Genomic DNA, 13,338 nt, shown 5'->3' on the forward strand with positions numbered 1-13,338 from the left:
GTGTCTGAACTTCACTTTATCAACCAGTGAATGTTCAAAAGCTCCGACAGGGGGCGTGAAACCAAAGACGCGCTACACAATATTCACCCGAGTTCATTTTAATGATTCGCTCTGCCTAAGGTAAGGTTGAATCAAAACTTACTTGTGTGTGCGTTCAATATTTATGTGTGATTGCTGTGCTGCATTACAAGCGCAGAATGAAATGTACGTGTTAATACTTGTCGTGTGTATGCTATTGGAAAGCACGGCGGTTTCAAAACGGAGCTATTCGGATCAATCAGTGAAAGGTTATGTCACGGAGGTACAATAAAAATCGTTTATGTTATTATTATTTTTTGTTAGATTTCAGACTAATATATCTCCATCGTTTTTACATTTTAGAGAACTTGTTGGTGGAATGAAGTTTGTAAAGAAGAATTTCAGATACTATTCCGTTGTAAATGCCCAGCATGGTCGTACTGTAGAAGCCCTGGGAAATACTACAATGCTGTGTGTTCTATGACAGAGACTGGTTATATATGGGATCAACCAAATTCTGAATGGAGAGGGCAATGAGATATTATAAAACAAATAATGCACCAATCGGCACACATCCCCTTTATACTTTGTCCGATTAAATTCTAATTTAAGACTGATTATTTATAAAAAATAAGGATATTTTATTATCGTGTACCTTATTTCCTTGTCTTGTTTTAGCATAATTCTGAGTTATAAAAGGTAAGTTCTTCTTCCAACCATTACGCGTGTAAAATGTGCTATCCAATGAATAATAGATTTATATGTACTCGATAAATTTGGCTTTTATTTTCCATCTATATCTAAACGTGACCTTGAAGGTATGGCTATGGTGTGATTGTATATTTCGCGCATGCGTATAATAAGTACTGAAAGACCAGAAATCAATAACGTCTTAAGCACTCGACAGTCCTGTTCCAACAATAGACCACAACAAACAGTTCGAAAATGTTGTTCGTTTTACTGTACGCCGTAATTCTTAATGGCATCAATTGCGAGCCGGAAGCGGTTAGGGATAACTTTGACTACTTCAACTATGGCGCGAACGATGATGTTTTGAAAAACTTAGAATCTCAATTGGTAAGTCGACATAAAATCCCCAAATACGTAGTAAGTACATGGCAGCCTTATTTGTAATCGAATTGAACGGGAATTTTCAGTCGAAAGATGAAGTGGTCTTGAGACCTCAAGAGGTCAAAGACTGGCCACAGCAATCTTTGAATGTCGGACAAATAACAGCAGTATCCATTAATTCTTTGGGACAGCCCGTGATATTTCACAGGGCAGATCGAGTATGGGACGAAAAGTGAGTACCGGTTGTAAAACAGTTACATTATGATGTGACGCATATTTATTATGTACACAATTTTAATACGTATTCCAAATGTGTTTTAGTACTTTCAACGAATCCAATGCTTATCAAAACTTCGACAAGGGACCTATAGTTGAAGATACAATTCTTGTTCTTGACCCTGGTAGCGGCTCCGTCCTACATAGCTGGGGAGCTTATATTTTTTATATGCCTCATGGCCTTACCCTCGATCATCATGATAACGTGTGGGTAACTGACGTCGCAAAACATCAAGTATATAAGGTAACTATGGCAATTGCTTGAATAACTTGAAGTCTTCGTGGCCTAAAGGGTAAGACGTTCGGTGCAATCGTATCTAGTGATGCAACGGTGTTCGAATCCCGCAGGCGGATACCAATTTTTCTAATGAAATATGTAATTAACAAATGTTCACGATTGACTTCCACGGTGAAGGAATAACATAGTGTAATAAAAATCAAACCCGCTAAATTATAATTTGCGTAATTACTGGTGGTAGGACCTCTTGTGAGTCCGCACGGGTAGGTACCACCACCACCATGCCTATATCGGCCGTGAAGCAGTAATGCGTTTCGGTTTGAAGGGCGGGGCAGCCGTTGTAACTATACTGAGACCTTAGGGCTTAGAACTTATATCTCAATGTGGGTGGCGCATTTACGTTGTAGATGTCTATGGGCTCCAGTTACCACTTAACGCCAGGTGGGCTGTGAGCTCATCCACCTATCTAAGCAATAAAAAAAAAATCTAATTATTTTTACGACAGTTTATACATATTACCTATATTATCTGGCCTGTTTCGGTATTAGATTTAGGTACTCATTTAAATATTTCTCTATTTATATTTACAGTATACGCCAAGTAACCACAGATATCCGACCCTGACTATTGGCGAACCCTTCACAGCTGGTCTCCCATTCAGGCATCGTGTTTTATTTTGCATGCCTACATCAGTAGCAATTGCTAGCACCGGAGAAATTTTCGTAGCTGACGGATACTGTAATAATCAAATAGTAAAATTCAATGCCGCTGGGACTCTATTGCTGACGATTCCAGCTTATTCCGACACCTGGTCATTGAATTTGCCTCACAGTGTCACTTTGCTTGAACATTTGGATCTGGTTTGCGTGGCCGATAGAGAAAATATGAGGATCGTGTGCCCGAAGGCTGGATTGAAAAGTTACGCGGATCCGTTAGAGCCACCTACGATAATTGAAGATCCCACTTTGGGCAGGGTGTTTGCAGTGACTTCTCATGGTGATACTATTTACGCTGTGAACGGTCCCACGTCACAGAATATTGCTGTCCGAGGCTTTACTGTTAACGCTGTTTACGGAAACATTTTGGATACTTGGGAACCGACCACTGTAAGTTTATTTTCACAAACCAAAACTTATTATAGCAAAATATTCATATTTTTTATATTTCTAGATTTAATTTGAATGAAATTTAACAAAAGAATCGAATACGATTGAAAAAATTCAAGTTTGGAGAGTTCTCAAATTTTATTTCACTTTATAGGGATTCACGAACCCACACTCGCTGGCGGTTACAAGGAACGGATCACATCTCTACGTTTCTGAAATTGGACCGAACAAAATCTGGAAGTTTGAATTGACCGACGTATACGATAAGAAATAGACGGTTTTTTGGTAGTCAAATGTAGAGCTATCACTCGAGATATTGGCTGTAGGAAGCGAATATAATTCGCACATCGCTGCGTTTATTCGACGAAATTATTCGTCTAATCCGTTGATGTCCATGAACCAATTTTATATGGATTTCAACTAGTGTGTATCTCAAATTTAACTTAAGGTTCATTAAAATGTTTTATATATGAATTACTAGACGTTTTTTGAAACAGATTAACGTGTCACAACATCGATATATTACCATCGTGGTAATATATCGATATGTCACAAACTAAACTATGACCTGAAGTTCGTGAATAACAAAATGTCAGATTCAACGGTATTGTAACCGAAATTAGTATTTTTATTGTGATTGTATTGTCCGTAACATACGCCTACTAAAAAGCCTGAGCCAACATTTGAAATTCATGAAGCACATTGCAAAGCTAATAGAATACCTAGTATATTAGGTGACACTACGAGTTCTCGTTATCAAACTCACTCTAGAACTATGTATCACATGTTACGATTTTGCTTTCGTTTAGAATTGAGAGTTAGGTATTAAATAAATATATTAAAAAAGTATTATAGTAACTGCTGTTGAAGTAGGTTATATCGCTTGAAAAGTATTTACGCATTGATATCGATACCAAAGGTCCAGTGCAATCACGCACAAAACAATCGAAGATTAATCGAATGGTGTTTGATGAATTATTGTATGTCAAAATATAATAATCACCTTTGAATTTAATTATTAATCTATTAAAAATATATCTAGATATCAACTGTCTTTTCTTTTCAGTCCTTTATTAATAAGTATTGCTTATTCAATTTATTTCTACCAGTAATATTGAAGTTTAAAGCATGCGTGAAGTTTTTCTGTTAAAATATTACCTAATGCTATTTGATCAACAGTGTTTTTTATTTAATTTGAAATTATTAAATTAAATTATTAATTTGTAATTTTGCGGGATACTTTCTTTTTTTTAGTGGCAAGTTTACATACATTTTTTTAAAATTTTAATTTTGTATAAACAGTTTCGTAATTAGTTTGGTATTGTACAGGTTAGTACATGCCAATGTATTATTTTAATAAACATTGATCAATCGGATCAGTAACCTATCGCTTTCTGCGTGAAGCAGATATTTACGTTGTAGGTGTCTATGGGCTCCAGTAACCACTTAACACCAGGTGGGGTGTGAGCTCGTCCACACATCTAAGCAATAAAAAAAAAAAATGCATTCCAGTTTGGGGAGTGAGACAGCCGTTCGAATAACTATACAATTGAGATTTCTAGCTCATGTTTTAAGGTGAGTGCGGTATTTACGTTGATGTCGTTGGGTCCCGATAACAAATTAACGCCAGGCGGGCCGCGACTTCATCCACCCATTTATCTATTCCCCAGTTTCATGGCAAATCTCATTACCACCCCAAGTGTTCCTCAGCGGACTTTACACATTACGCGCCTCATTGAATGTCAAATGTCATTTAAGCAAAAAATTAGCGTGACGTGCATTCCATCGGTGTATTTTTTTTTTTTTTTTTTATTGCTTCGATGGATGGACGAGCTCACAGCCCACCTGATGTTAAGTGGCTACTGGAGCCCATAGACATCTACAACGTAAATGCGCCACCCACCTTGAGATATAAGTTGTAAGGTCTCAGTATAGTTACAACGGCTACCCCACCCTTCAAACCGAAACGCATTACTGCTTCACGGCAGAAACAGGTAGGGTGGTGGTACCTACCCATGCGGACTCACAAGAGGTCCTACCAGGTGTCGTTATTTACATTTTTTTCTGTAATGATGGGAGATCAAAAATGGTTTTTCAACATTCAAAAGCCCAATTGTTAAAAGGAAAACGGTTGACAATCAGACGAGAAAAAACAGGTCACTTTTATCTTAGTCTTTTTTTTATATTTTTCTAATGGAGGATTTGAGGTTAGTTAGCAAATGATTATCTGTGGTGATCGTAGGTATTAAGCAAATACTTGAACATATCTTTATATTATATATGGACAAAAATCAAGCTTAATTTTATATAGCCAGCCTATGAAACCCATTTAAAATGTATCATTTATTGAATGATACAAGGAAAACTGACAGTATTATCCAACTTACTACTACTAAAGGTAATAAATAATAATATATTAATTCATAAAAACAATTTCGTATTACTGCTATATATATTTATTATTCATCATAAATTATATCCACATTGTCATTGGATAAAGTAATTGTCATTAGACTTTCATAATATAGTTTAACAATATATTCACGTACCTAAGCATTTAAAGTTCGTATTTTCTTTTCTTCATAACCTTCATAAACAGGACCATATCTGAAAATTAATTTGACAATTTTAATAACAAGGTTTTTTTTCTCTTGTCCACGTGTGATTTTGATTGAATTAAGAAATCGGTGGATAATACTGTAAGGCCGAGCTTTACATTATTACAGCGATATAAATGAAACTTAAAATTAAGTTTCAAGATTGACATTTAGATTGTAGTGTCTATGAACTCCAGTTAATATAAAAACAGTTGTCGATGCCTCTATACATCTTCTTTTCAGCCACAGAAATCTACTGCTGAACATAGGCATCCCCCAAGCCTCGCCTCTATCCATCATTGCTTGTAAATTATATAACACAAAGTACAACAATCACTACTTTTTTACTAACGTATGTAACTACGAGGCGTAACTATTACGATTTTGGTATTATCAGGCCATGTTGTGTATGGCAAAAAAATCCAAGTAAGCACTACACTTACTAATAAATATAACCATGACCACAGCTAACATGATCCAGAGCCAACATTTCCAGGCACTTCGACTGTGTTCCTGCAATCTCTCCGATTCCACTTTCAGTGATGACAAGTTACGGTCGGTCAAGTCTGATGATTTTTTTAATGCCTGAAAGTATGAGACAGGTTCAAAATCAAAGACTATTATTATTGGGCATTCCGAGTAATTATTTTTGAAAGCGATAATCTGGCCTCTGATATCTGCAGAGCTGCTTTTTTTACAAAATAAGCAGGGTGGTGGTGCTATTCTGATGTAGTCACTCAAAACGCATTTTTACCTGCTAAAAACCAAGTGAAGTATCTGCAGACTACTCTGCTTCTGCTATACTCAAACAAGTGAATCTATATATTAATACATGAAGCAAAAACTTTGTATTTAAAATGTTGTCTAAAATGTAGTCTTGGTGAAATATGTGATTATAGAATTATAATAAATAGCCTTTGACAATAGAATCATAATAATGTACAAACTTATAATTTCAAATAATTATAGTCGAATTTCGATTACTGGGGGATCACTAGTAGTTACTAATATCCATATCTATGTAAACGTATTTATTACATACTTATATGTGCAGTTACGTACATATTATTTACATACATATAACTTTCAGAAAGTTAAAAGTTTTACTATTAGCCCTACCTCTATCCTGTATCTAATCATACCAAGCATGGGCAAGTACTTCAAATTTTTCTATTCTTATCTCGAGTGTCTAAAGTCTCTTGGATAAATTTTGGCACTGAAGTTCATAAATTCCACGTAATATATAGCTAATATTAATTAAAAAGACGACCATGAGGAAAAAAACATCTGCTTTATTTTAACTAAGTAATTTCCCACCTCTGTATCTGCCTTAATAATTGTACTAGCAATCTGTGACTGCTCCTTCAAGTTCTTTGTAAGCATCACCATGTTCTCAGCGACTTTCTCCTGCATGTTCTGATGGTATTTCAGAATTGAATCAATGTCTTCCTGACTGGTAGTGTTGCTTGTGAAATTTGGTGTTTTAATAATGTTCCTTTTACGGAGAGAGTCATCATTATCATCTGCAGCAAAAACCTTTATTTGGGGCTATATTAGTTTGTACTAAATTAACAAGAAACTGGGATGTTGAGAGTTCTGACTTAAAATAAATAGAAACCCACTTAACCAAAAGTAAGCTGTGTACAGAATAATCATATTCAGTTAACTAGAAAATTAGATAATATATAATTACTGGTGGTAGGACCTCTTGTGAGACCGCGCGGGTGGGTACCACCACCCTGCCTATTTCTGCCGTGAAGCAGTAATGCGTTTCGGTTTGAAGGGTGGGGCAGCCATTGTAAGTTACTTGAGACCTTAGAACTTATATCTCAAGGTGGGTGGCGCATTTACGTTGTGGATGTCTATAGGATCCAGTAACCACTTAACACCAGGTGGGCTGTGAGCTCGTCCAACCATCTAAGAAAAAAAACATTATTAAAAAAAATATTGGTATATTACTTTTTTGCAGTTGATCATTGTTTTCAATTCTATTTTATGTTTAAATTTCTATTTATCATATGATACATTAAACTATTTTAGGCAATCCAAAATATACGAGTGTGTTATAGATATATATACTAACCCAACCCAAACAGTTCAGATCTTAATTCTACTCCATACTTAGCAACAGTCTTTTGATGTATTTCTTGTGTTGCATCAACTGACATTGTAGCTGCACCGTGCGATAGTTGTTGAACTGCTTCAAGCTGTGTAGAAATTATTCACAAATTAATGAAAAAAAATGTTTTTCTTTTTGGTTTCCAATATTTTTGATTAATGTGTCTTTCGAAATAAAATCACAAAATGAGATCCAACAAACAAGGAATGGAAAGGTACTAATCAAAACAATAGATTTTTTACATTACAAACAGAAAGCAAAAGCTAAAGATTGGGAGATAGAAAAGTATTGATATTTCTGGTGGCCTTTTTAAATTAAAACAAATAAATTTTACCTTCTCAATAGGAGTGCTCAGTGTAGCAGTTTGAACAACACCTTTTAAGAAAGCCGCTCTTTTTGAATACTCAGACAGTATATCTTTTGATGGTTTACTGAAAACATAAGATTGATATATAAGATCTGTTATTATTGGGTATATATTCATATCTGGAACTTTTTGCTAACATGAAGACTTGAACTTGACTTGAATAAGTTGAAGTTTTTTGCATTCCCCTTGACATTCGAGATACAAGATACTACTGTCTATACAATGTCTAAAGTAGGATATTGTTAATGTTATAATATTATGTACTTTTTTAATTAGGCTTCAATTTCATAGTTACTTTTTATTTCTTAAACAGGTAATCACACTCAAATGAGTAGTCAAAACTTAAGTCATCTGATGTTTAAGACATTAACAATTATCTGAATGGTGCCAAAGCTTGACATCTAAGATTGAAGTTTCAATTCTATTTTATTGTTCGATTGTTGTTTGAACCATCCTAATGAAAAAATGTGAAAATGACAGTACCTACTCATGCAGACCTACTCTATATGGCCTACGAATAGTATTTAGGGCATTTTTATAAATATTGAGAGTTTCATTTTTGTTACATGTTATCTCTTTATTGCTGTATCTATTTACGAACTGGATCAGTACATATGTCCTTATAAAACAGGTCTCTGATTGTTGGATTAGATGAATTGCATCACTTGATATGAGTACACCAAGTACCTTATCCTTTAGGCATTTCTAATTAGAATTCGCCGCCCTAAATAAAGAGTAACTGTAAACAGATTGAAGATGGCACCATAGGTTGAATTTAGTCTATGAATTTTGAAATTTGATTAACAACCATCCGTTTGATTAAACTAAAGCCAACTCAAAATGTTTACGCAGAACTGTCACAATAAAGCCCTGGTTGATCATGTCTAAACTATTTGTATTTACTATGAGATTCTTACTCAGGTCCAGTTTTTAGTTCCGTAATCATACTGCTTAAAGATTCCACATATTTTTTTAGACGCCAGTTCCCGTCTATTGATTCCTCTTTGGCTATAAGTTCACATTTACTTAGGAGCTGTCTGACATTCATTTCTAAGCGAGATTTCTTTGGTACAGGAACTGTGGACAATTTGGGTTTCTCTATTGCCATATTGCTTGAAATAAGAAATTTACAAGTTGTAGCAGTCTTCTTCAATTAATTATGCAATTCCAACTTTAGTTTTTGAGGTACGTTTACAAATAAAACAAAATTTTATTGATTTTCTAGTAGATCAGCAGGAATTTTGAATATGTGACAATGACAACAATTGACAACATTGACAATTTGTAAAATTAGTTTATTGCTGATGGCCGTGTTGCCAATGCTTTCAATAAATTAAAAAAAAATTAAAACATCAATAACAACTAGTGTTCATAGACAATATATTTTTTAAGATTTTACCGCTTGATAACGAGACCTTTGAGCTAAATCTCTTTTCTATTCTGTGGCGATGTAAAAAGTGATATGAAGGGAATATGATAAATTTCGTTAATTTAAGACTGATAAATCGGGATGAAATTAATTAATGAAATGAGATGGGATGGAATAAAATAAAGTCCAGCGGCTTTGTGCATTTTCCCATATTTGTGCACTGTCACAGATGTTATACCAATATCAATGATCCACTATTATTTACACACATTTATATCTGAAGAAAAGCTCAATCAACAAAATGAAACAATTCACATAATTTAGCTCCTCGCGTTCCTGCAATAATACATTTAATATTAGTCTCAAACTAATGTTGGATAATAACGATAGTATCAATCGAATATTATCCTTATATAGGCTTGAATCGCCAGTATGAAAGACGACCATGTTATTGAACCACATGAAAAGTGGCAGTCTTGATATTGTAGTGAATGCTGACGGGGTGATTTTTTTGTTCACAAACTAGACTGAATTTTTCAGTTTACCCACGGATACAGACTGGGGAATAAAGAAAAGACGATCTCGACTCTGATGACCGACAATGTTGTAAAACCCAATAAATAAAATAAAAAAACATTGTAAAAGACTTTATTTTGTTTATAGAATACTTAATTAAATATTATTAAGATTTAGCAGGCTGTTTCTTGGCAGCTTCAGCTTCAGCTTCGGTCTTTTCGAATTCGGCAATGAGTTTCTCAACTTCTGTATTCGTTAGAATCCTGATGATAGTCTTGTTGTCCTTACGAGTTAATGTTGCCATTTCGACTGTAAGGAACATATAAGATTATTTGTTGTTTCCATATAGGTACTCTGTTGCAACATTAAAATTTAACATGTAGCGGACTTTTGGCGGGAAAGCGAGGAGTGAAGTTGTGTGATTTGTTTTATTTTGTCTATTTAGTGTTTCTGCAGGTTTAATTGTGTAAACACGGTGGTTTATTAACTGTTTCGTATCTGTGATAGTGCACAAATGTGGGAAAATGAAACAAAGCCGCTGAACGTAGTTTCTCGGAATCCTCCAAAAAGTCCTCTCAAAAAATGACCACCATTTTACTGAGATTGTATTTCATCCCCTATCATCTCATCTCATTTCATTTCATTTCATCCCAGTTGATTAATATCTCAAATTAATCATCTTCATTTCATTTCATTTAATTTCACTCCATTTTATCGTTTTTCATAGAATTAAGACTATAAAATAAAATAAGAAATGACCTATAGGTCTTAGTTACCAGGTCATAAAATCCCTTAAAAAAAATTAACACGCAGCCAATACAAAAACCAACAAATTTTAATAATGTTGAGATGTAAACTATATAATTTCAAATTAAAGAAATAAAAATCTGGATTAAATATTCACCTTTTTCTGGAGTCAGTTTAGTCATATCCAGAGTCTTGCTAAGTACTTTGATTGCCAGGGCCTGTGCTTCTGCCAGAGTTGTCTCATTTTCCTTGTACTCCTGTTTTAAACTTGAAACTGCTGCCTGTATTGTAAATAATAAAATCGTAAAAAAATAATGAAATTTGGGTTTTGACTGATATATTTTGTTCACTGCATTAATGACTGACTCAGTGGCACAGTCACTAGCACCTCTGACTATTGGATCAAGGGTTGCAGCTTTGATTCTTAGATTAGGAAAATACATATTGTCATGATCAGGTGTGGTTTGTTCTGAATTATTTATGTATTATCAATCAAAAGAATGGCTGAATATGCTTAGCAGATTTGAGTTAACATAAATAAATAATAATCTACATACACAATAATTTACATTATATTCACTTATTTATTAAACAAAATAATTGTAATTTATGAAATCTAGAAACCTTCAAAACCTAAAGATATTATATAACTTCCTTGTGTACATATGGACGTACAGACCAACTAGATATAGGTCTAAACTATCTTAATTGACCAAGCATTACGTTTGTCATACTATTGTACATCATTTAAATATGTAGAATTCAGATATAATATTTGCCAAGAATGGCCTATTTATTGCATCGTGCATTCTTGACAGATTTCCACATGAATCAATATTGTGTTGATATTATATATTTAACACTTTATGGACTGCTAGCCTATTAATCAGCTTGTCTATTGCAAGTGCCTATTCACCAATACCTATTGATTAATTTTTAGCTAGCCAGCTTTCTTTCATAAATTGAGATTTAATATTTTGTTGTGCCTTTTTTTTAATGGGTCTTGTAGGCAGCATGCGGCCCACCTGCTGATGAGGGGTTACCATCACCCATGGACGTCAGCAATACCAGAGACAGAGTTAAGCTGCAGTCTATTGTTAAGTACTCTCGACAAGCCTCATTTGAAGGAAAACATGTCAGAGCTCAGGAAGCACTAGCTCTATATAAATTTCTTCATATTCTTGTGGAATATAAAGATAATAAGGGGACAAACAAGTGTTAAACCAGAACAAGCAAGAGGATATTGGTACAATAGTTATTTCATCTATGAATTACTTACAGCACTATTGTTACCGATGCATGTTGCTTTCCACCCCCCATAGTTTCCACTGGGATCAGACTGGTAGAGCTGATAACCATAGTGCTTATCCCAGCCCATATACAGAATTGAGACTCCAAAGGGCCTTTTACCTGTAATTTGAATTTTACTATAAGATTTGGAGATAATAATTACAAAACTACAATAATAAATATGCAGAGCCCTGAGGAAAATATGTCAAAGATACAATGAGCTTTCAGATTTCCTAATTTCAGATAATTTGGTCAATCAACTGTTTTTTGTTAAGGCATCTATGGGCATTAAGCGAATAAACCATTGTAATGTAGAGGGGCAGAAACAGCTGCCTCTGAAGTCAGTTTCTTGGCTATTGAGTCATAATGAGCAAAAAACTTTGTGATCTTTTGTGTGCTGCAAAATATTACTACCATTTGATGACTGATCATAATTGTATGCATATTTTTCTTTCAATTTAACTACTTATTTATACTTTACAACAAACTCCTTTTTTTTCGTCTAATTTTTCAAATTGTTTAAGTGAGAAGAATACAATATTAAATATTACCTCCATATTGTGTGTAAGCTTGTTTCACATCACAAAGCCAGGAGACTAATTGCTCACAAGGGATAGATTCGCCATATTGCAGCAGGTATCTTTGAGCGATCAGTCTTAATTCGTTTGTCAAAACGTTAGCATCCGATGTTATACCAGCGACTGAACAGACCATGTCATCATTGAGCTTGTAGATTTTTTCAGAAAAGAAAACTTCATCTAGAAGTTTATTGGTGTTCCTGCGTTCTGCAGCCAAAAGAATACCATCCGTTGCTAAAATACCCAGCGATGTTCCCGCATGACTTATAGCTTCCATAGCATATTCGACTTGATACAGACGACCTACAAGAAAACATTTTTTTTAATAAATGTAGTTTATTTTATTAAATGTCATTTTTTTTACTGTTACTGTACCTTCCGGCGAGAATATGGTTGTACGGGTATCATAACGTCGTGCCTGAAAAATTATAAATGTTGTTTTTATATTGAATGACCAAGCAATAAAGTTCTAACCTACGAATGTTTAACTGATAAAGGTAGTTCACCGAAGCTTAAAGTATCTTACCATTTTCTCTACAAATATATATTATTTGTGATTGATATGACCAAATTAATAGTAACTTTTGTTGAAATTATATTCCAAAATAATGTCTAATCACTTGAAATGTCGCTTACCGGAACAATTTGACATTTGATATGTTTTTTATTTTTCTTTCTTTTGCTGGCAAAGGAAATTCGCCCATAAATACAAGTTTATTTTTAGAAGTGCTACATTGCTTTTTTGCCTACCTAGCTGCTCAAATTTACTTGCCATGCATGCCCTATTTATCATATGCGGTGTGAATTTTGTGTAGGAATATTTCATAATTATGAAAAATTAGGCTGTAATGTGTACTGCCATTCTTTTATTGTTGCTTTTTGAAAGTTGGTTTTCCAGAAAATGCGCCTGGTTTTATTCACAAGACACATTTTTTACAGTTCTTACAGTGAAAAATTAGAAATCACCAAACACACTCATACTGAAATATTAGAGCGCAGTATCTAAGTACTAACTTCTATTTTTTCGTAGTGTATGCTTAGAGCGC

At 34.2% G+C, this 13,338-nt stretch overlaps 3 protein-coding genes and 1 long non-coding RNA gene across 4 annotated transcripts; 2 read left to right on the plus strand and 2 right to left on the minus strand.

Annotated features, from left to right (window-relative positions):
* The first annotated feature begins 841 nt into the window (after nucleotides 1-841).
* Nucleotides 842-3,754, plus strand: LOC101742958 (peptidyl-alpha-hydroxyglycine alpha-amidating lyase 2). The gene is made up of 5 exons (XM_004933335.5): nucleotides 842-1,095; nucleotides 1,176-1,321; nucleotides 1,411-1,609; nucleotides 2,194-2,709; nucleotides 2,864-3,754. The coding sequence occupies exons 1-5, from the start codon at nucleotides 964-966 to the stop codon at nucleotides 2,981-2,983; spliced, it is 1,113 nt and encodes a 370-aa protein (XP_004933392.1). The 5' UTR covers nucleotides 842-963; the 3' UTR covers nucleotides 2,984-3,754.
* An 840-nt stretch (nucleotides 3,755-4,594) lies between these two features.
* LOC134200672 (uncharacterized) lies at nucleotides 4,595-5,639 on the plus strand. The gene is made up of 2 exons (XR_009975684.1): nucleotides 4,595-5,107; nucleotides 5,550-5,639. It is a non-coding gene; the product is annotated as an uncharacterized LOC134200672 (long non-coding RNA).
* LOC732892 (embryonic development factor) lies at nucleotides 5,148-9,039 on the minus strand (the record flags this gene model as incomplete). Its single annotated transcript, NM_001046893.1, is given in 6 exon segments — nucleotides 5,148-5,316; nucleotides 5,750-5,891; nucleotides 6,624-6,829; nucleotides 7,390-7,513; nucleotides 7,760-7,856; nucleotides 8,710-9,039. Coding segments are annotated over 6 exon segments (810 nt in total). The 3' UTR covers nucleotides 5,148-5,266.
* Nucleotides 9,040-9,798: 759 nt separating this feature from the next.
* On the minus strand, nucleotides 9,799-13,050 carry LOC105842587 (proteasome subunit alpha type-4). Its single transcript, XM_038017622.2, has 6 exons — nucleotides 12,819-13,050; nucleotides 12,668-12,710; nucleotides 12,266-12,595; nucleotides 11,704-11,834; nucleotides 10,582-10,705; nucleotides 9,799-9,986 (listed from the first exon to the last, which is right to left on the minus strand). Exons 1-6 carry the CDS (start codon nucleotides 12,819-12,821, stop codon nucleotides 9,844-9,846), a joined length of 774 nt encoding a protein of 257 aa, XP_037873550.1. The 5' UTR covers nucleotides 12,822-13,050; the 3' UTR covers nucleotides 9,799-9,843.
* Nucleotides 13,051-13,338: the final 288 nt, after the last annotated feature.

The sequence above is a fragment of the Bombyx mori genome, chromosome 19 (assembly GCF_030269925.1).
Source record: "Bombyx mori chromosome 19, ASM3026992v2".
NCBI classification, from domain to species: domain Eukaryota; kingdom Metazoa; phylum Arthropoda; class Insecta; order Lepidoptera; family Bombycidae; genus Bombyx; species Bombyx mori.

Bases quoted from the DNA above. Each gene is read 5' to 3' on its own strand.
- LOC101742958 (XM_004933335.5), top strand. From the start codon at position 964: ATGTTGTTCGTTTTACTGTACGCCGTAATTCTTAATGGCATCAATTGC. The intron at 1,096-1,175 runs GTAAGTCGACAT...GGGAATTTTCAG, and splicing joins AAAACTTAGAATCTCAATTG to TCGAAAGATGAAGTGGTCTT. The intron at 1,322-1,410 runs GTGAGTACCGGT...AATGTGTTTTAG, and splicing joins GATCGAGTATGGGACGAAAA to TACTTTCAACGAATCCAATG.
- LOC105842587 (XM_038017622.2), bottom strand. The intron at 11,835-12,265 runs GTAATATTTAAT...TTCAAATTACAG, and splicing joins AGCTTACACACAATATGGAG to GTAAAAGGCCCTTTGGAGTC. The intron at 9,987-10,581 runs GTGAATATTTAA...TGTTCCTTACAG, and splicing joins TAAACTGACTCCAGAAAAAG to TCGAAATGGCAACATTAACT.